At 35.9% G+C, this 23,931-nt stretch overlaps 1 protein-coding gene across 2 annotated transcripts in view; it reads left to right on the plus strand.

Moving 5' to 3' along the window:
* LOC137395257 (DENN domain-containing protein 2B-like) overlaps positions 1-23,398 on the plus strand; it is a 41,826-nt gene extending 18,428 nt beyond the window's left edge. Inside the window, exons 5-16 of one of the 2 annotated variants that reach the window (XM_068082116.1) lie at positions 969-1,112; positions 7,309-7,388; positions 9,551-9,620; positions 11,540-11,623; positions 14,016-14,135; positions 15,374-15,400; positions 15,723-15,892; positions 16,535-16,718; positions 16,836-16,953; positions 17,365-17,483; positions 20,451-20,577; positions 22,815-23,398. In XM_068082116.1, the coding sequence (XP_067938217.1) occupies positions 969-1,112; positions 7,309-7,388; positions 9,551-9,620; positions 11,540-11,623; positions 14,016-14,135; positions 15,374-15,400; positions 15,723-15,892; positions 16,535-16,718; positions 16,836-16,953; positions 17,365-17,483; positions 20,451-20,577; positions 22,815-22,927 (1,356 nt within the window). In that variant the 3' untranslated portion in view covers positions 22,928-23,398. The remainder of the gene's footprint in view (positions 1-968; positions 1,113-7,308; positions 7,389-9,550; positions 9,621-11,539; positions 11,624-14,015; positions 14,136-15,373; positions 15,401-15,722; positions 15,893-16,534; positions 16,719-16,835; positions 16,954-17,364; positions 17,484-20,450; positions 20,578-22,814) is intronic. The other variant, XM_068082115.1, reaches the window with a different exon arrangement.
* Positions 23,399-23,931: the final 533 nt, after the last annotated feature.

Raw genomic sequence — 23,931 nt, forward strand, 5'->3', positions numbered from 1 at the left:
AATTTTATATACTTACTGTACATACAAAAAATTAGTAACAAATTAATATGGTAACCTTAGTAACTACAGCTACCTACGGTAACTTCTGTGTATTTAGTGGTTATAATCTGCAACAAAATGTAACATTACAATGTTTTATGTGCAGTACATACATGTAGGATAGGGAGTTCTTATCTTCAAGACAGACGTATAACATAAAAGTTGAATTTAACTCAAATGAATCTAGCTTACTAAACACATACTTAAAGCTAGGTTTTATTATGTATTCTACTAAACTTTAATTTTGTCATCGTCTTAATCTTTATTACCTGTTTCCTGTTTCGTTTTCACCACAACTTGTAACAAATTATAGTGAAAACTCGTAATTCGTTACAAGTTTACCAAATTACATGTTTTCACTATTCGGTTCAGCTAATCTGAACTGAGAGAGAGAGCATCGTATCTCTTTCATGCATTGTGGGAGGGATTTTGGCAAATAGCATTCCGGTATCGTCGTTATTTCGACGTACTCAGCACACGTAATTTTTATTGATATCGTATGGCGAAAAAATGTCTTATGGCGAGGACGAAAAAAGCATCGTGTTCTACATCACAAGTCGAAAAAACTGTAACAGGGTCATCGTAACCCGAGGGCATACGGGTAATAAGAAATGCACATTTGGCGAGTGCAATTGCGAAAAAGATATACAGTATATGGTTAAAGCGTAGGCAATGATAAGGACGGCTTAGCCTTGTGGTTATGTGCGCTTGTTAGTCGACTTACAATTTGAATGTTGCAAGTTCAAATCTATCAGTAAAGTGTTTTTTCGTTGCTAAAAATTTATCACTATGGCTGGACAGACGAATAACAGACATACAGACAAACATTGAGATTTATATAAATAGAATAGAATTTGTTCCGTTGACGAGGTCTTCTCCTTGATGATATGTTGACCAACGCACTAACATAGCATTCCTCTTTTCCATAGACATATGCGAGTGTGGAACAGATCAAAGGTTTCATGACACGTATCTATGCGCAACTCTATGATTATGCTGTGATTGTGGCTCTCAGAAAGAATCCAGAAACGAACACCTATGAACCATATGTGAAGTACAAATTTCCACCTCAGGTAACTAACACCTTTCTGTTTCCTGGTACTAGATTCAACGCTGGCTTGTTTGTTGGGTGTACTCTGTTATACAGATCAGTTTGGCTCCCATCTACCAGGTCATGAGTTTTTATGCTTTGAACAGTTTTTCTTATTAGCACCCTTTACAAATATAAACCAAATTATACGACTATATTGAAAACAAATCCATTTTACCAGGCTTTTAAGGAGTTGTCTTATGGCAACCACTCGTTTCTGTTGTTACAGATGACATCTAATTCGCATTCAAGCCTGCCTTTTGTGGTTAAAAGTAAGCAACCTTGAAGATGAATTTTCACAAAATTTTAGTAGATTTTCTCTGGCAGTATCAGTATTTTTCTATAAGTTTTGACTGTTTTTGATGTTTGTGGTGGTCTGACTGCCAGGATGTTTCAAGATTAAAATAGACACAACTCAATCTCGGTTAAAACGCTGAGAAGAAAAATATATGCAAAATGACATCACCAGGTTTTATCATTGCTATAGTTGATATCAGCTGTTGCGTTCAAGTTGCAGCGTTACAGGTCTCTATTTTGTCGGTCTCTTTGCAACTATAGACATCTTAATCGTACTCTCGCTTGATCTGAGTGTTTTAACTACGATCAAAGTTTTGTCGATTTTAATCTTGAAACATCCTGGCATTCAGATCACCTCAAACATCAAAAACAATTGCAAATGATAAAAAAACACGGATACTTTCTGGTAAAATCTTTGGAAATTTCGTGTAAGTTCATCTTTAAACACAACTCGCTGCCAGGAAGTCTGCCGTAATAATGATTGGTTAACAACAGTGTAAAAGCTAGAGCAAGCTGCCGTATATTGAGTGCGGTGACAAGGCTGCTGATGCTAGTGATGAATGCTAATGTATTCACTCGTGTACTAGGAGCGCTTCATATTTTTGCTGCCGTTTTGTCATGATTAGCTAGCTGATTTTCAGAAAGTATATTTTATAACGAAACCAGAAACACACTGATAGAAAATGATGAAAACTTGGTCATTCTCAAATAATATAATGCTGTTTTCAATAGGTTTTGTTACGAATAAAATTGTTTAAAATAAATAGTGGGAATCATAAAATTTATATATTTCTTGCATCTTACTAAAAATTGATATTATAAATGTCAAGGTCAAAAGATTGTGTTCATTTTTGACATCTCCAGTAAGTTTCGCAATGTGTTTACTGCCAGCCTGACTGCAACGTCTCTCATTTCACCTCCAGGGTGCTTCATCAGCCCTCATATGTATCAAATCATCAAGTGTACCTTTGATATACCAATCATATCTTAGTTAAGAACTCGTGGTTGCTTGCAATGCCAGTACACGAGCATGTGCCTGGAAATCCTCCTAGGAAGGAAACATCTTGGCCATGAAACCACAATGATTGTTCCTAACACCCAACGGGTCCAAAGGTAGATTGCAGCACGGCCATCCGAAGTCACTGCACAATGTTTCTACTATATAGGGTGAATGCAATCACCACAAACCAGCATCTAGCCTATTTAAACCTTATCAATTTACATGCACCCAGTCTTCACTGCCATGCAAACTTTTTATTTGCAAGTAATACGTAAATTTTGGGATTCAGATCTGTTTGAGAGCAGCGTACGTACCACAGTCTTCGTGTTAGCTGTCAGGCCTTTCCTATACATATCCATCTCTGTATGCCGCCCAACGGATACAGCTATTTCCTCTGCTGAAGGGGTTATGCTGGGTTGGCTCTCATAGCTTCACCAATCAATCATCAGCCCTATCTTTTGTGGTTTTGATTGTTTTGCAATCAATTCTCTCTCTATATCCGCTACTTCACCACCAGTCAAGCTTGTCCAGAGATCTTTATCAACCTCAGCCAAAAGAATAAAATAATTTCTCTGCGATTTCAATGCGTTTGAAATTTGAAAATTTTTGTCTCCCTAAATATACGTGTAGGCCTATGTGGTAAAAGAAACAGCCACCATTGAATGTTCCCCATTCAGCTTGATAAAGCCTATTTTAGCTGTATGTTTGAAACTACACAGACATTTAGTTTATGTAGTCCTACAATGACACTTCCCTCAGCTGCATGCGCACTTGTTGACATTAAAATCTTTCAAAAAGCTAGACTAACCAATCATGCGGGTAAATTTCCATTGTCGACCAACCAAAATGGACCAAATAATCAATTGAAAGCTAATTTGTTTGTATCTAATTTTCAGATTATTCTTCTGTTATTATAACCGATGAGACAAAATGAAACAAATGGATTTCAACACCCTGGGCGTGTAGTTTCAATTAATCACGAATGGAAAGTGGTTTCACTTTGAAACATTCACAGTAGTAGTGTTTTACCATTGAAATTTGTATACCAAGTCTCATTAAAATGATAAGATCTCTGTTATTACGAACAGCTGTTGCCAATTCAATTTTCAACACCATAGATTACCAACACAGCATGATTTTGTACAAAACAATATCCTATTGAAATCAAAGTGCTGTCAATAACCCAAACAGTATTTAGCCAGTGATTTGGCCAAACAAGCAAATATACCATCTATATTTCTTTCTTGCATTATTCACTAAGTTTCCATGATGCGCAGTACTTCGATGCAGCCACCTCCAAAGTCGAGTCCAACCAAAGTTACATGCTGCGCTGTGGTTTTTAGCAAATTAGCCAGAGAAGAGAAATTGTATAAATCGAATCGCCGGATGGAGAGATAGAATCGATCATGGATACCGAACGTCAGAAACGGTCTTTTTATACTTCTGTCGTCATTATACTTTTATTTACAATACGCATGCACAAGGTTTTACAAACCTTACCACAATTTTTACCAAGTAATCTATTTTTAATTAGTATTTTTAAGTAATATATTATTTAAATGTTACTTTAGGATTTGCCACCTATTTTTCGAAAAGTGTTGGCATCGATAACAAAGTCTGGGAAAGTAATCACCTCATCATCCTCGTGGGTGCAGACCATAATTAAATTTAGGTGAAAGAAGATCGGAAGAATAGAAAAAACAAGATAAGCGGATAATTTTTTTACTAGTTTATGGCGCTCGATGAATCTGCCTCCACGGCAAGAGAGCTATGTGCAGCCACTGCGCAATTGCACTTTGCGCATTGCGCAGTGTAAATTCGCATTGCTGCGAATTTGCACTGGCTCCGCACTGATCAATGCGCAGTGATTTCAGTGCGAAGACGCGGTTTCCATGATTCGGAGAGAGCGCAACGCCGAAGTACTACGCATCATGGAAACAGTGATTATCAGGCAGTTTTTGTATTTGAGTAAACATTTAATGAATGTAAAAGCAGATCAATTAAAAGTTAATGTTTATGGGCATTTAATAGAGAAAATCAGATATAGACATATTTAAAAACCTATGAACCTCTTATAACTAACTAGAATTAAAAGTTAAGTAAATATTTATGATATGGCATAAATTTTATTGCTGTAAAAGAGCTTTATTGCTATGACATTGTATTGCCGGGCCGTATTTAAATAAAGCAATACTTTTTTGGCCTTCGAAAAGGAGTAAAATTGTGGCCTTGAGTCGAATGCTCTTATAACTAATAAGAATTAAGGAAAAAGATGGTTCACACAAAGCATATTGCTTATATTATTGGTCAAAGCGATAGCTTATATTACAAATCGGAATTGGACTAAAATTTATTAACGGAGTATTGGCTGGTGTATTGGTAGCTTGAGAGCCCACTAAGTCTTATTTTTTCTACTAGCCTTACTACTATGATATTCCCTTATCAACACTTGAGTTTTATAAACAGCAAAGGTCAAGGCCAAAAACATAGTAATCAATGCTGGTTGTTCAAGCGCAACTTGGTTTACAATTTTGTTCTTTGCATTATAGAGAAGCGAGATGTTAATTCTTTTGAGTTCTTATTTACTGAAGATGTTTGAGCTCATATTTGTACTTACACACACATACATACACTTGCAGACACTTACCTATACCTGCATACACTTGCAGACACTTACCTATACCTGCATACACTTGCGTACACTTACATACATTTACATGCACTCTTCAACATTTACTTAGCAGGTGTTTTCTCAACTACATTTACCTATATTTACCTAAACTTACTTGCCTGGACCTACCTTAACTTACATAGACTTACTTTAACTGCAGAAAGAAGGAATTTAATTGAAACAAATTTTTATTGCAATTTATGGCTGTCAACTGTACAATACTGCGGAGTAGGTTATGTCTGCACTGTCTAGATATACTTTGTTACGATATTTTTGTTCCATGTAGAACCTAGCATTATATCAAATTCTGTGTTCGTATCTTGCTTCTCGTTTCTCTTTACTGATCTAAGCTAAAAGCTTAGATCTTCCTCAGTATCTGGTCTTCTTCATGATCAGCATGCCAGACCATGGAAATAAGTGCCTCGATGAATTTCGAAATGATCGTTTGATAGATGGATTATCTCCACCTGGACTGAAATATGCATAATTAATGTCAAGAAATCATCACAACCAAGCAATGAGGCCAGGACCTAGTTGATACATTCCAAGGTTATTTGATTGGCAGGGTGTTTCAGCTTGGTCAGTGGATATATTGACTCTCTGTTGACAAATCCTACAGCTAGAAACTTGTGCAGTCTCACCTCTCAGCACATTTCCGCAGCCTCTATGCTGGTGCCCAGCCCGCTGGTACATCCTTACATATGGTACAGTTGGATAGCCAGAGATTAGAGGTCAATAGGCTCTTATGAGATCAGTTTTTGTCTGTTGTGAAAAATCTCACAGACCACGGGAAAATTTGGACTAAAGTGATGAGAGATTTCAAACAATGGTCCTATCTTATCGAGAATGGAGGAGAATATGGAACAACTGATAACTCTCAATTCACAGAACAATGGTTAAAGGAAGCTCCTGTGAAGGTTGACTTGCAACAAAATTCACATTGCAGTTATTTAGTATCAAAAGATTCACCATGTCTTACTCTGTTGTGCTGTAGGTGCCAAATATGTGGAAATGTGATTACAAGCTCTTAAAAGCTCAAAAACGAAAAGCCGCCGTAGATTGGAATCTCTTTACTTCTCTGATGTAGTCATTACATTTGGTTATCGTCTTGTCACGTGATGTTCTCACGTGAATTGAAAGGCTAATAAAAAGCTCAATATAAAACTTATCGTAGCACTAGTTTATGACAAACCCTTCGGGTTTTACCGAAGACCCCGTATCAAATATAGATGCTCGCTACTTTACAGTTTTGTTTCGGCTTGATCTAATCGTCAAGTCGTAATCTGATCACGTGACCCAATACTTCGCAAATAATTTCTGTAGCACTTTTCGATTCTCACAGGTGACCAACAGGCTCGTCATGATTTTCAGACAATGATATGTACTCCTTCGAGCTAAGGTTAAAAAATTAAACGAATTTTTACGGTAAGTTATAAGATATCAGTGCTAAAAGTGGCAGCATTACAATGACGATAAAACAGACGCGTAAGAACAATAGACATAGTTTTATTGAATGCGTGAAGTATATTTGTGAAAATATTTCAACGAGTGAGGTTGCATGAAAGTGTAAACAGAAATCATCTTGTAACCACTACGTCCCATTTGAGCCGTTTTGGAAAGAGATTCCAAACAACGGCGGTCTTGTGTGGCTTCGATTAACTGTCCGTTTTTTAGCTTTTAAGAGCTTGTAATCACATTCCCACATATTTTGCACCTACAACAAAACAGAGTAAGACATGGTGAATCTTTTGATACCAAATAACTGTAATGTGAATTTTGTTGCAAGTCAACCTTTAAGCATTTTCTCATTTCCTAACCTACATGTAAACTTCATCAGGTTATCAAGTACAACTGGGCAGCCATCTTATTTTAGTTCACAAAACTCTGTTTGCCAGAAACTTAGATTTTAAAAGGAATTGTTATTTTATTGTATTTTAAATTTTTTTATTCAATTTGAAATTTCTCAGCATATATGAGTAGAATAATTGTCCGCCCACATATAATTGATATAATTATAACAAAAAATAATAAAAGGGTGTTGTCTAGTGCAAGGGCTGGGTGGTAGATTGCAATAACCATGTACAAGTAGAATAAAGTGACATGCAGACTTAATGCAAAAAGTACACGGCGCTTATTTATAGCGTGTCGATGACGTGTGAGGGGATTAAAGGTCAATAAGCCGAAGATTAATGATAATCTCCTCTGTTTTAGCTCAATGTTGAACAGACGGCAGTTCCACAGTTCTGCTATCCCGACGCCCATATTTGGCACAGATGTACGGATTACAAAAGGTATGTTACCGACAGACACTGCACAACCTGTTACTTTCGTGAATTGTCCTGTGGTTACACTTATCTTAATTTATTAATGTTTGGCAATATGGAATGACATTTTTATTTTTATAGAAAGCCTCAAAATGGGGCTATACAATATGATGACACACGACAGTGTTTCTTTCGCAATGTTTTAAATTAAAAAACGGCTTTTTATATATACTAGTACTCTGATAGTCTTGTGTTCCATGGGAGGTTGTCAGGTGTAATAGCTATCTGCACAATTATTCTGTAATGTGACAAGGTGGTCGATCGAAGCAAGTGGTAGTGTTGATCTACCAAGCCAAAAGTTGCAAGTTCGAATCCCATTGAAAACAATATTTTTTCTAACCTTGAAGGAAAAAAAGATTGTTCAGCTTCAGACAGAGCGATGGACGGCCACAGCTCTTATTATAGTAAATATTTGTCAGTTTTATTTTAAGTAAAGTGTTGCAGTTTTATCATGAACTTTGATGGCCTAAACACTGCAAACAGCACAATCAACGCTATAGTTCAGTTGTTAACAGCATCCTGATGACCTTTAACTGCTCTAAGCGCTCCTTAGTTCGTTTGAAGTTTTTTGATTTGCCTAATATCAGGCTGTGTAAAAACACCTTCAGGTTTTGAAAATCTTCTGGCTTACGTGATTTTCTGCAAAATAAATTATTAATTTTTGCATACCACGAGTATTGGAAATTATTACATAAAAACCGTGTCCTACACTCGTACTACATTCAATGTTCAGAAGCCTCAAGATAATTCGAAGTGATTTTTGATTTTTCAGGTTTGATTTCACCAACATTCTATACTCTTGTTGAACGTTTAGTTTTTGTTTCAATTATGAATTCGATAGGACACCCTTCTTCATTACTAACATCTCTGCTATTTACCTATATATCGACTCTTCCAGTTTTATCTCAACCAAACCAAAGGTAGTGAGTGGATGAATCATTATGGAAACAAACAACATGTCGTTATAACCACTTTTTAAACCACTAACTAGAGAAACATTTTTTAGAATCAAATGCCGAATAATTGTTATTCATATCCATGCATTTATGAAGGTGAGTGGAGACCTATGATGGCAACAAACTAACTTTGAGAACACACGATCTGGCAGCTCTGATCCGACAGCTTTCAGTGACCATTTTATTTTTGAGACATTTTCCCTTCTTACTAGCACTTTATGCCTCAAAAGCTTCTCTTGGAAACTTTACAGTTTTAGCTTAAGTTCTACATAAATTCTATTTTTCTATTCTTTAGCCTAGGAGTCCACAATGCTTGTAACGAGTTGACTATTATGACAATGTGTCTACAGATAACTGTTTATTATTGAAATTCACTTATAAAATAAGCAGACAATTACCAATATTCAATAAACTTCAACTCGTTAACTTCAATGAATAAAGACTAATTTGTGTTGGTTAATAATTCACAGCTTATTTTTTACTAATGTCTAAAATATTCAAAACATCCTTATTAAGTCTGATTGGAATCGACATTCCAACAAATATAGCACAAACAAACCATGTACTCAAGAGAGTAAATGGAGGTTTAGTCAAAAAGATAATGGCCAAAACCGTTGTTGTCGACATGCCAGTCGAGATTGAAGACTATTAAAATGACTTGTATTATCACTATGACACTATCATTGCTACAGTTTTTAAAAAGTACACATATAGCCTAGCCGTGACATCAAAACTATGACTTCTCAAAAGATTTCACTATATATCCTGTAAAACAAATAAACATATTTTTTGCCAAATCAAATTTGGCATAGCAACTTATAGATCTCGAACCTAAAGAACACAAATATGTTGTATATCTGTACATAATGACACCTAAACGTTGCAGAATTTCATAAAAAATGAGTTTAATGCAATCTTGCATATACAATGCAATGCATATTGAAATTATTTAATTATGGTAAAGCAATTATAACATAGCTGATTATTATTTTCAACTAATTGGCATGAGTTTTCGACTAATAGCCTAAATTTTTGGCCAAAACTTCACTTTTCGACGAAAGGCTTCAATTTCGACAAATGGCTTTTCGGCAAATATATAGTTCGGCGAAAAGAATTTTAGCAAAGTAATTATAAATCTCGAGAGATACTTTGAGTTATCCTCTCTTGTTGCAGTGAGGCTTTCTCCTTTGTGCTGACAGATGTGACGGGAACGAGGCAATATGGCTACTGCAAGAGAATGCTGGTATGTAGTAACCTTTTGCAGATAGACATTGTTTGCATCTTTTATACTGAAGTACTACTGTACCACTACACTGTACTTGTTGGTCATTTCTAAGGATTAACTTAGGCTCAGTTATTAAATGTGAGGTTTGCATCCCTCGTTAGACATTTTGGTTTCTTGCGCTAAACGAAGCATGCTGGTTAGATGGATATAAAGTCTTGTTTTCATTGGATGGTATTTCACACGGTGTAATAACAAGAGACTGACATGGTGTTAATGTGAACATTGTTTATGGAGCAAACGTGCTGTTTGACACTCTGAAACTTTCCTTCCCTGATTTCTAGACAGTGTCTCAGGTGCAATTTTCTTTACTGAATTAAGCTGAATTCCAAACTTTTTCGATGGTTAACGCATGTTTATAAACAATAATCGATATCCTAGTAAGTTGATATTTTATATGTTTCATCGTATAAACAGTTGAAAGACGGAATACTATCAATAAATGCATCTGACAAATTGTTATTCATGTAGATGTATTTCCCCAAAAAAGATATCTCCATCCTTAAGTTTTTTAGTTGGGTATAATAATACGATTTGTGCAGATGTCCTTTTCGCCAAAAAACTGAATCCACCATCATTACAATGTAAACACAAGATCTGGCTGGGAACGAAAATTATTAGTTGAAAAAATGAACCATTATGATGCCCTTCAACTCTGCAAATGTTGTGATGAATGTGTTGTTATAAGCTGAGGCTAGATTAACATAGAACATGACCTCGAATCGAGTAATAATATTTTTAGCATCTACCACGCATGTCTATTATATCAAAAAGATATTGAATTTTGAAGATTTTTTTAATGACGGGCTGTACAAACTTTTGCATACCCGCTGTCATTTCCATTCTATTGCACGCCCACTCATTGTAAAAAAATACTGTAGTTTCCTCACAATTCTAAAAAGCTACTGTAATTCTCCTACAATTTAAAAAAGCTACTGTAATTCTCCTACAATTCTAAAGAAGTTACTGTAATTATTCTACAATTATAAAGAAGTTACTGTAATTCTCTTACAATTCTAAAGAAGCTACTGTAATTCTCCTACAATTCTAAAGAAGTTACTGTAATTATTCTACAATTATAAAGAAGCTACAGTATTTCTCCTAGAATTATAAAGAAACTACTGTAATTCTTCTGCAATTATAAAGAAATATGATTACAATCCAGCCACCATATGGATACTTCCTACTCTCACTGCTTATAGAGAATCCTATTATACCCTTATTGTCCAAGCTATATCTTGTAGATTGGCTGTTACACCTAGTAAGTGATAGGTTTACTTTCAACTTTTATTCAGTAAATTCTAGCAGCTACTACTGCATTTTTATTTTTCTGAATCATGTAATAATGGCTGACTTATTAGCACTACCAGTCCCGATTAATGATAATCTGTAAACTGATGGACAGATTTATTTCCATAATGGATTCTGTGACAGTTTCTAGCAACTCAAACCATCAACCACCAGCTAATTCATCCATAAAACCCTAATTGCGTGTCTTTGGTTATATGAACGCTAATCCCTTTAGTTTTTGAGGAAGTAGAACTAATTATGGCTTGTTGTTGCTTATTTTATCTTTTGTGTACTTCCTCTGTACCTCTCTACTCTGTCTCGATACTCTATCTTCCGCTCTGTGTCTCCACATGGTCTCTGCAATCCATCTCTTCACCCCTTTTCTCAAATCCATCTCTCCGTATATCTCTACACTTTTTTTCTCTACTCCGCCTCTCTGCTGTCTTTGCATTTTCACGCATCTCTTCACTTTTTGACTGTTATTTGTTTCTTCATTTCATCGCTCTTTTTGTCGCTCCCCTCTGTCTCTCGACACCATTATTGTTTTTCAGAATGTACTTTTTATAGACTTTCAAACATTTTGTTTGTAGCCTTCCGACCTGAACAACCTTCCCCGTACGGCAGAAGTTATTTGTGTTGTTAGCCCACTTCATGCACCAAAACTATACAATCAGGTTAGTGTACAGTAGCTGCTCCTGTAATATGTATACCTCCTATAACGTAAATTCCAGTAACCTTAAAAATTTATGTGAAATTTTTGTTTTGTACTACGTACAACATTCCATATAACGTAAAGTGTCAAGTCGGGCGACTTCTCAAATTCGATTTGAACGGTAACCTATTTCGTCGTGAGAGAAAAAATGAAATAAAAACGCGTATAGCATAGCGTTGTATCTATTTTATATATAACTTTCGTAGCATTCTAGTTCGTCGCGATAGATCGTCAGATGTGTCGACAAAACAGAGAATAGGATAGATGTGCAATTGTTCATAAATACAAAGGCGATCGATTGGTACAGGTGTTACAGCATCGGTCTACCAATCTGAATGTCACGAGTTGGAGTATCGTTAAATGTTATCCTTTATCCTAACATTAACCCCTGGATACAAATAGACGACGAACAGGTAGTACTACTCTTTTTGTAGTAAACATGTTTTTGTTTTGCTTTATTGTAGATGTATATAAAAATTTGTTATTAGTTTTACCTTGCAGAATAGACTTTGCTGTTTAGAAAAATAAGCAAACTGTTGTAAATGAATGCCTAAGATGTGCCCTCTCCATCAAGTTATTGTAAAAATTACCACAATCATGGTCTATAAAACCAGTGAGATTGATCAGAAAAGGAAGAAAATTGGTCGATGCAAGCCAATAATACTGCTGTTACGAAACAGCCAACAAATTAAAAAGTTAAGTCTTGTTTTTCCTATTTGTATGGCCCAAGGGGTGAGTTTGGAAAGATCTTGGAATAGGTTAGGCAGTTGACATGTATTTTACTGTTTGTATAATGTAAAAACCCAGATAACATAAGCATTCCTAGAACGGATTATTTATGTAAGTTGTAAGAGCGCCGATTGTATTTTAACGCAGATGATCATCATCTCCTCCATTTTGCAAGTTTTCAGCTTTCTACCTATTTTGCAAATTTAAAAAAATTTGATTTTACAAATTACTGATTTTACTTATTTTCAATTCTACTTACATGGTTGATCAAATTATAACAAGGCTTTGACATCTATAAACAAGTGAAATATTTTATCATTTATAATATTTAGTGGTGTTCTGCCTTGCCAACAAATATATCCAGTGTTTGTTAGTATTTAGAAATGCGATCAAAACTCTTTGATTGTGTCATTGACATACTGCGCTGTAAGAGTGTGGGTTCGTATCAAGGGTGTCAAGGTCACTAAGTCACCTCAAGCCCCTAAATGTGATATACTGATTAGAAGACAACATGATTTCCTTTTTGCAGTTATTTGTGCTGATGGCTGCGACTTTCAAAATGAATCTCGAGATTTGAATTTTATCAGCCTTTCAATCATAGCAATTAATATGACTCCTTCGCTAAGAATAAGCCAACCATCAAGGTTGCCTGTGATGCAAATACCTAAGCGTGTGGTCTCGAGCTAAAACTGGCAGTTTCTATCTGGTCCATCAACCTTTTTATGAATAATCTAAGTGAAGCTATGATCTGGCTTGCAGAGAAGGACAGAGCATTGTATGGCTATATCCAGAAAGCTAACCTAATAATAGCACTGAGATATACCTAACAAACTAGTGGTCTTTGAGAGCATTTTATAGTTCTCAAATAGTATTTATTAAAAGGTTATCTTAGATTTGTGGAACGAATTAAATGAATTACAGTGTATTCTAATGAAAAAACTTGACTCAACATACGATGATCTTAACTCACAACGCAAACTTCAGAACTAAATTCTGTATGTAGAGGTATGACTGTGCTGTGTAAACAATAACTAATAATAATTTATAAGATTTATACAAGTTATCTGCTCCCCACTCACTCGGCCATTTTCTGTTACATCTCAGAGTTCTGTGAATTCTCTTAAAGACAAACTAACACAAAATCTTTGTAGATTTTATTAGAAAGTATTGGTATTTTTTCTACCATTTACGATTGTTTTTTATACTTGTAGTAATCTGACTGCCAGGATGTTTCAAGATAAAAATTGACAAAGGTTGATTGCTGTTAAAATGCTCAGATCAAGCAGCAGTGCGATTAGGAAATTTGTAATTCCTTATCGCACTTTCGCTTGATTATGACGACTGTAGTTGCCAAGAGGCTGGCAAAATAGCGATGCGTAGCGCTGAAACTTGAATGCAATAGCCAATACCAACTATAGCAACGATAGCAACACTGATGAGATCTTGAGATTTCTCGATTTTAATCTTGAAACATCAAAAGCATCACAAATGATTGAGAAATACCGACAATTTCTGATAAAATCTACCATAATTTTGTGCAAGTCCACCTTCAGCCGTATTCCTCACTTATAGTACAGCCAAAGCACCTGCTCTGGATGCCAGTTAACTGTACTTGGTATTGTTAGGTGCTTGATGAAGTGGAGAAAAGGGGCAAACAAAACCCGGTGCGAGCAGAAGAGTTCCTACAGGCTGTCTATGGTCGACCCTTGCCAAGCCCTGGCCATTCCGTGACTATCAGAGCAATGGTGAGTCTGCTATAATGTCCTTGACATTTATCTAATAGTTCCAGTCGCTGATTTTTCACAAGCATCGATTGTTAGCTTGTTAGTCATATTTATTTCTCTCCTAGTTGATAAACTCAATTACGGCTGTAGGAGCTAGTATGAAAGAAAACATGTAATACTGTACAATTTCACAGAATTGGGCTGATTTTGAAGAGCAAGACATGATAAACATAATAACAAATTATAATAGCTATTACATTTATTACATTTATCTGTTACAAAAAAAAACAAAGCATTCAACCTTGAGCAGTAGCTTAGGATAAATAAACTAGAGAGAGGAGAGAGCAATCTCATCATCTCACGCCTGGTCACTGTATGCCATGTAAAGGCACTGAGTACAAGGGACAGTTGTAATACGTCAGTCCACATTCCGTTCAATACATTAATCATTGAGAGAGAAGGAGGCCTTTCCTATTTTCTCTCATCAGCCAAATGAGCTGTAAATAAGACCAGCTCTCAGATGGTTAGACACTTTCATTCTGACTCTGTAACCTTGCTATTGAGTGGTGATAAAGGCTGCCTGTTGAGCTCGACATGCTCCTTTCTCACATTAGGAGTGCATTAAATATATTCCTCACGTGTAGAGGGAACACGATTGGAGAACGTGTGAGATGTTAGAATTCCTATTCTGTACCTCTCACATTTGCAGGAGAACTATGGTAGCTTTTGTCTTACTTGGGTACCCGATGATACAGAATAACTGAGTCGAGAAGAGTCTGTTAGCGAGAAGGGCCTGTTAGTGGCAAATCTGTGCGCGTCTGAGAGTATAACTTTAAAATATTTACTGGAGATCTTTATGAATATTTTGATCATTCTAGGCTATGATAATCATACTTTGAACAAACACGCTTAGGAGGCGCTAACAATACCTTACTGGATTCATTAATGGGTATTTGATAAAGTAGTTACCTATTGTGTTCATCGCATATTCCTAAAAACAGCAAGTAGAGCATAACTCCAAGTTTATTGATATACATAGGAGTAGATAAATGTTAACTGTGTACCCCATTCTATAGGTGGATTTTAAAATTACTCAAATTAAAAGTTTATTTTTCAAGTTACTAAGGCTAATATTTAGGCTACCCTAAATAATAACCTTGGTAATTATCTTTCCTTAGTTCAGCTTTGAGGCTACACCAAATAACTGGAGTAAGTTTTTGTATTTGTGATGTCAATTTATTATCAAGTTGCCTATTTAGGATTTGGAGTTGTATGAATCGTTAACGGTAAGATCGTCTCCCCTGTCAACTTGGTGGCAGAGTTGCTACTGCTTATGAATGTGTGCTTGGTAATACGTCTGCTACGGGCATCTGGGAAAATTTATGCAAGAGCATCCAATTACGGTAACATGTAATATTTGTGCGGGAATGCTAAGTGTGGAAGATAATCTGAGAGGAATTTAATCAAATTTTGCTTAATGACTTTGGCTAACCCGACTAACCCCTCTGTATACAATAAACCTGCAACGCTAGTTTGCATACCTGTCAAGTAATCTGGTCATTTTTGTAACGGGTAGTTTTTGTAACGAGTCGGCTTACTCTCTTGCAGAATGTGTATGAAGAACCAGAAAGTCTGGTCTTCACCAGATCTCCTGACTCGCAGAGGGAAGGCATTGACTATGAATGCCTCCTTAACCTTCTCTCCGTCAGCCAGATAATCAAAATATTTGCTTCTATACTCCTCGAGAGAAAAATCATATTTATAGCGGAGAAACTTAGGTGAGTTGATTTGGTTTTTATGGCTGGCTTATGGTACATGCATTCTCTGCACTTGTCTATAATAGCATTCAAGTTGAACTTATACAAAATCTTGATAGATTTTATCAGAAAGCGTTGGTATTCTTCTATCATTTATGATTGTTTCTGATGTTTGAGGTGATCTGACTATCAGGATGTTTCTAGACTGAAATCGGCAAACCTTCATCGCGATTAAAATGCTCAGAAGACAAATATGTGCAAAATGAGCTCACTAGTTGCGATAGTTGATATCGGCTATTATGTTCAAGTTGCAATGTTGCCCGTCTCTATTGTGTCCGGTTTCTTTCTAACTAGATACGTCATAATCACACTTTCGCTTGATCTGGGCATTTTAACCGTGATCAAGTTTTATCGTTTTTATCCTTGAAATATTCTGGCAATCAAATCACTTCAAACATCAAAAATAATCGCGAATGATAGAAAATTATCTTTCTGAGAAACTTGCTAAAATTTTGTGAAAGTTCATTTTTAACTAAAATGTATCCTTTGGTAGATCATTTAGAGTGCAACCCTAGTAGTAGTAGTCAATTGTAATGACTTCTGCCTAGACAGTTTGTAGAGAGTTGAAACTTTGCTCACTATTATTGGCATTTATCATTTTAGCATTTTGTCTTCCTGTGTACATGCCTTCGCCTCGCTGATATACCCCTTCAGCTGGCAGCACACATTCATTCCACTGCTGCCACCAAACCTCATTGATGTAGTCTGTGCTCCGACGCCTTTCATAGTCGGACTTCTGTCAACAAATGCTCATCTTCTCGCTTCTCTAGATGATGAAATGGAAGAGGTTAGTTCTAGAATACTTCTAAATTTATAGAGAGTTGAATCACTCCTTCTGATAAGTTTAAAGATATGATGGCTTATTGTCAGTCATGTTGATAAAATGGTCGGCTGTTACTTGCAGGTGCTCGTTATAGATCTAGACAATCACAAGTTTTTACAGCGAATGGGAGATGAGAAGACAATATTACCGAAGAAGCTGCACAGGGCACTTGTGGCTGCGTTGGACATGGCCAAATCAGGTAAGGGCCAGAGACATGACAACCAAATTATCAATGATCTAAGCCAACCTTACTTGCTACCAAACCTTTTAATGGGCATCGCAATCGGAAATGCAGAAATCTGTTAGAACAAATACATGTTTGATAGCTTTTCAGTGCCTTTTCCCAATGTAATCTTTTGAATTTGACGGAAAAGCGCCACCAAATTTGATGTTGACAGACCGGAACAGGTGTCAATGTATGGTGATAATTAGTGATACCTTATACAGATACTGATGCTGTTTAGTGGCCAATGAGCAGATTGAAATGTCAGAAGGGCCTTCTGTAGATGTTTACGGGTAATGCGTAGAAGCACACAAAGTGAATAGCTATCCTTGATAACAAAGAATTGTCTGGAAGGTGTTGAATGATAACACACGTTGTTGGTTACAGAGAATCAGCCATTGCGGAGCATGATGGTAGCTGAATCATTCCTTCGGTTCTTTCTCGAAACAACTGGAAGTTTTAATGATTTTATGATCCATGTTCCGGGTGTTGGTCGACAATTTCAGGTAAGTTGCTTTTTCTACATATTCCAAAAATATAGGAGCGAAAGCTGACCCCTACATACACCCCTCTTTGATGCCAAGAGAGTTCTACCTGTTTATAAGTGTATCGATGGTGTGATAGGATGGACAGCCTTACTAGCCTTATCGATGGTGTGATAGGATGGACAGCCTTACTAGCCTTATCGATGGTGTAATAGGATGGACAGCCTTAATAGCCTTATCGATGATGTGATAGGATGGACAGCCTTACTAGCCTTATCGAACAACTTGTCCTTTTCAAGAATGATACATTCATACAAAGTCATTCCGTGCATGAAAGCTCGCACGAAAGTTTGTTTGATTGTTTAAGTTTTCAGGATCTGTTTTGATACAAAATTTATGCCTTTTATACTTTTGCCTTTTCATTTATAGCAGGCACCCTGGCACTTTGTTTGCCTGAGAGATCGATTTGCAAAGGTGTTAGAGTATCGGTTTATGAAGCCAAATGCCATGAGTTGGAATCTCATTAAAAGGAATCTTTTTCCTTAGCTCAAATTGTGGCTTCAGACAGACGGACCCAGCTTATATAATAGCAGTAGTAGTAGTAACTTATGTAGTAAGTGAACTTCCTCTGCCCTAGTTAACTGCATGGGTTCATTGTGTGAAGGAAATCACATGTTTGCATACATGCATTTGAATTTTTTAATTATTTTTTAAATTTCTCTTTTGAACATTTTCAAAATACTGAAACTACAAAGGTCAGGCAGCAAAGGATTACTGTATGTGGATTCTGGCAGCCATATTGTCATTATTACTGGTTAGTCAGGCATCTTTAGAGTTAACAAAAGCTGTCTCTTATTGGTCAGTTTCATAAACTGTATGAAAGGTAAACTGGCTGTCCAAGCTTCACCTGTAGGTGATGAGTGCTCATAATTGCGACGTCAGCTCATTAATATTATTATAATTTATACATTTTGTGGCAGTTTTGGGGAGGACACCAGAGAGTTTGTAGGCCTTCTTGATGTGATTGATTGACCAAACTGAGATAACGTTTTGTTTATATTGAAATTCTACGTTCATTAGCTAGAAGCTATTGAATGGTTGTTACATGTAGTTGTCTAACCTATGTTGTACATTAATTACACTAATTATTTATATCCTAGATTTACTGTGAGCAATTATAGTCATGAGATTGTCAGGCCTGCTTTTTTTATCCAGTGAGCTATTATTGAACTACTTCTCGCTTTCGGGAGTACAACTCTATGACTGATAGACACACCTTATCATAACATAACTCTATGGATGATAGACATATCTTTTATCATGGCACAACTCTGATAGACCTCTTAGATAGATCTTATAGACCATGATAGACCTCTGGTATAACTCTTGGCATACCCTCTTACCATAACACAACTCTATGACTGATACCCATACCCTCATACCATAACACAACTCTATGAATGATACCCATACCCTCTTACCATAACACAATTCTATGAATGATACCCATATCTTCTTACCATAACACAACTTTATGGCTGCATACCCTCTTACTGTAACACAACTTTATGGCTGCATACCCTCTTACCATAACACAACTCTATGAATGATACCCATACTTTCTTGTCATAGCACAACTCTATAAATGATAGGCAAACCCTCTTACCATAACACAACTCTATGAATGATACCCATACTTTCTTATCATAGCACAACTCTCAGAATGATAGGCAAACCCTCTTACCATAACACAACTCTTTGACTAATACCCATACCCTCATACCATAACACAACTCTATGAATGATACCCATGCCTTCTTATCATAACACAACTCTATGAATGATAGGCAAACCCTCTTACCATAACACAACTCTATGAATGATACCCATACCTTCTTACCATAACACAACTTCATGACTGCATACCCTCTTACCGTAACACAACTCTATGAATAATACCCATACCCTCATACCATAACAGAACTCTATGAATGATACCCATACCCTCTTACCATAACACAATTCTATGACTGATCCCATACCCTCTTACCATAACACAACTCTATGAATGATACCCATACCTTCTTATCATAACACAACTCTATGAATGATACCCATACCTTCTTATCATAACACAACTCTATGAATGATACCCATACCTTCTTACCATAACACAACTTTATGACTGCATACCCTCTTACTGTAACACAACTCTATGAATAATACCCATACCCTCGTACCATAACACAACTCTATGAATGATACCCATATTTTCTTATCGTAGCACAACTCTATGAATGATAGGCAAACCCTCTTAGCGTAATACAACTTAATGACTGCATAGCCTGTTTCCATAACATAACTATCTGACTGATGATGCTGCTAGCCTTTTCCTTACTGATGTCTCCCTGGTAATCGTCTTTTCTCATATAATATTTGAAGTTTTAGAAAACTCTGATAGGAATTCAGCCGTCTCATTGTAAATAACCCATTGTTGTCTTCCCTGTCAGATCACGGGAGGCATGCTGAGATCTTAGTTGAGCATCACTGATCTCATTGTAACCATTCTAGAACACGGACTGTTTACTTTATAAAACCACAGATAATCCTACATGCCTGTTTACTTGAAGCTAATGCTTATTATTTATTATCTACTTCCTGGAGATTAGTCTTTTCTCCAGCTGTTTCAAAACACCAGTTTCAATCTTAGTAGATAGTCTTAATTTGTCTAGGGAGGGGGTGTGAATGCTCCCTTCTCCCTTTCTAAGATGGTTCAGCTACATCAAATGACCCGCGAATTCTTCAACACTCATACAAGTAAACATAGAAAGCCCTGATATCTTCTAGTTTCTGAAGGGTCGCAAGATCAAATTAGTGATTCAGTTTATGCAAACATACATAGATGAGAAAATTAACCAGGTTTGCTAAAACTGCTCAACAGCAGAGACCGCTGGATTGTTTATTATATGGCTTGTAATAAAATTGTAGAAAGAAGAATTCGTATGCAATGCCTCAAATGCTCCAAGTATTATGGACTTCCTGCAGTGGTTCACTGCCACCCAAATGTTTGAAGTTTATACGACAGAAAGAGAGAATGACAGAAATATAATTTCAGGTAAAAATTGAGTTTGTAGGAAATGTTTTGACAACTCCACATGTTTAATTCAAGTATGAACTTACACAAAATTTTAGTATATTTTATCAGAAAGTATCAGTATTATTCTATCATTTGTGATTGTTTTTGATGTTTGTGGTGATCTGACTGCCAGAGTGTTTCAAAATTAAAATGGACAAACCTGAACACGGTTAAAACACACAGATAAAGCACAAGTGTGATTATGATGTCTATAGTTGCCTAACGCTCCAACTTCCGCACTAGCCGATGTGAGTGTTATTGGCTACTTCTCATGACCCACGCAATAAAATCGTGTGTTTGGACCTTATGAGATATAATTTAGCATACAAGGTTCGACAACTTACTGAAGATAAATAATACCACAAGGGTCTTTAGCGTGTACATGCAGTCAAGTTTGGTGCTGCACGCAGGTTTTATTAACTTGATATTATTGGTAGTGTTTACCTGCTCGCATTTAATTTACCTTTATCCATTTAATCTTGAAACATCCTGGCAGTCAGATCACTTCAAACATCAAAAACAATCGCAAGTGGTAAAAAAGTACCGATACTTTTTGATAAAATCTACCAAAACTTTGAGTAAAGTCATCTTTAATTGGACACGCATAGCCTAATGCAAGGAGAAGACAACTTCATATGCTTAGTTTAATTAAACACGATTTAGTTGTTCAAAACTTGATTAAAAAGAATATTCATTTTTCACTCATTTCTTCGCTCAGATGAAAGGATTTGTATTTTTGTATTTAAAACCTGTTTGAACCTACATTTATATTTAAATAATTACAATAGCAAATATTCTGTCTTACTGTTGAATGTTAAATTATTCAGCTGTATTCTAGACAGCTTTCTGTAACCTTGTAACAATTAATCCGCAAAGAAAAACTAATTTATCAATGGTAGCTTATAAGGAAGTTAAAATGTTCATCTGGAAAACTCTTAAATTTTTAGTTTGAGAATTACCTAGAAGGTAAAGAAACTAAAAAAATCAACTAGTCTTTGTCAGAAAAAGAGATTGAATCACATTTTAGAGACTCAAGGTGCAAACACACTTGACGATATTTAGTGCGATATCGCGTTGCATGACGCTAATCTGCGCTAGAACTCGATCCGCGAGCTCATGCAGAGCGATAATGCTTGACATTGTTTCTCACAACTTTATCGCTAGCGAGATGCATTTCGATTGGTTGGTTTTTCCCAGAATGCAATTTTATGGCGGGTAATTGTTTCTTATCGATTTTCACCAATGTACAGTAGCAATACTGTGCTATTTTGTTACGGTTGAAACATCATCAGAACAAACACTGAATAGTTCATAAATTTAATAAAAGCACTCTCAGTCCTGTATGACATAACACACAAAAAACCCAGTTGAAAACCAACATTTGGAGTCAATCGTTGCGCAGGTTGACCATCTTGAGAATGACAAATATTTAATATATTAAATATAAAAACTACTATAAAGTAAACTATATATAAAAATCATAAAATATTACTGTTAAAAATACAAGAATCTTTTTTTTTGTCTTGTAGTGTACAATCCGTAAAAGTGAGATAGGCCTAATAACAAAAGCGGAAGTTGTTTACGTTGTTGCCTAGATGCCATATTGACTTACCTAAAGTTATTAACAACTTTGAAGAAACTAATGATGTGGAATTGTATTGGTAGTTTGTGAGTGTGCCCATGTTATCGTATGCTGGTGAATCGCTCAGGTGTGTTTTGGCACACGCCAAAAATATCTCCGCACTTCTCATGACCCACGCAATAAAATCGTGTGTTTGAACCTTAAGCGATATAATTTAGCATACAAGGTTCGACAACTTACCGAAGATAAAGAATACCATAAGGGTCTTTAGCGTGTACATGCAGTCAAGTTTGGTGCTGCACGCAGGTTTTATTAACTTGATATTATTGGTAGTGTTTACCTGCTCGCTGTTTACCTGCTCGCATGCAGGTACTGTTGATCTGCTCGCATGCAGGTAAACAACTAGCATGGGTAGCAAACAGTAGCTTTTACCTGTCAACCTGTCTGCCTGCAGATGCTTTGAACCAGGTGTTATTCCATGCAGGTACTTTAAATCAGGTGTTATTGCATGCAGGTATTTTAAACCAGGTGTTATTCCTTGCAGGTACTTTAAACCAGGTGTTATTCCTTGCAGGCACTTTAAACCAGGTGTTATTCTTTGCAGGTACTTTAAACCAGGTGTTATTCCTTGCAGGTACTTTCGAAGCAAGAGTATCTGAGTTTCAAGCTGAAGATCACGCAGAACTCTTTCACGACAGTAAAAGGTTTCGGAAGTTCAAACTGTTTGGAAAAAATAAGAAGAGATAGTGGAATTAGATTCACATCATCAGAGACTCGCCGTCCATATAATGACATTTTAATTGCATTCATTACATTCGCTCTCCAGCGGTATTCATGATCAAACACTATATTTACTATTTATATATTATGTATATATGAATTATTTTGCAAATCCTTCATCCTCATTGTATCAAAATTAATCATTATTTAAAAAATTGATTAATAAGTTCATCCTGTTAAATTCTATGCATATAATTCCTGATGGATTAAGGCTTGATGCAATGACTAGTTAAGTCTCAAGGATATTTTAAGGCGCAGTGGAGAATTTTTATATAAATTACCTACTTCCACTGCAAATGCTGTCAATTTTTTAGACCAAATTGTACTGACCTACAAAGGCCAGTACAAAGTTGCAAACATATTAATACAAGATGTGCTAATTTTTAAAATCATATAATGGTAACTTGCTCAAATACAGCTATGGTTTCAGAGATCAGACTATCAGAGACGATCGGTTTCTATCAGAGATAGACTTATATATGAAATAACAACTATATCAACACTATTGAAGCCGAATAAATAAATTAAACTCTTAAATCGAGAAGATTTGAAATTATATAGACCTGATCAAAGAGTTGTCTACTCTCTGCAAAAATAACAACGATAGTAAGCAACTCCTGTGTTATCAAGTGTTAGATCAAGTATGCAAATGTCTTTGCATTTTTAGGTAGTTTCCTAAAAGCTAAATACCCAGCCTTTAGTCTTACATGTTTGTTTAGGTCATATTTAAGAGCAAAATATTTTATTTTTATCAAATTTTTATAGGCATGCTGGACAAATCAATATTTTGCTGTAATAAGAAACAAAAATATTTCTAGAAGTTACACTGAATAAATTATTTTGCTTATATTATGTTTACATATAACAAATACTCTGACAGTCTATTACATCGTACATGATTGTCAAGTGTGGCAATAAAGCGCATAGCATAAGTAGGTGCACAAAACACCGAAAGACTGTTAATTAGTGCA

This window comes from Watersipora subatra, chromosome 4 (genome assembly GCF_963576615.1).
Source record: "Watersipora subatra chromosome 4, tzWatSuba1.1, whole genome shotgun sequence".
NCBI lineage: Eukaryota > Metazoa > Bryozoa > Gymnolaemata > Cheilostomatida > Watersiporidae > Watersipora > Watersipora subatra.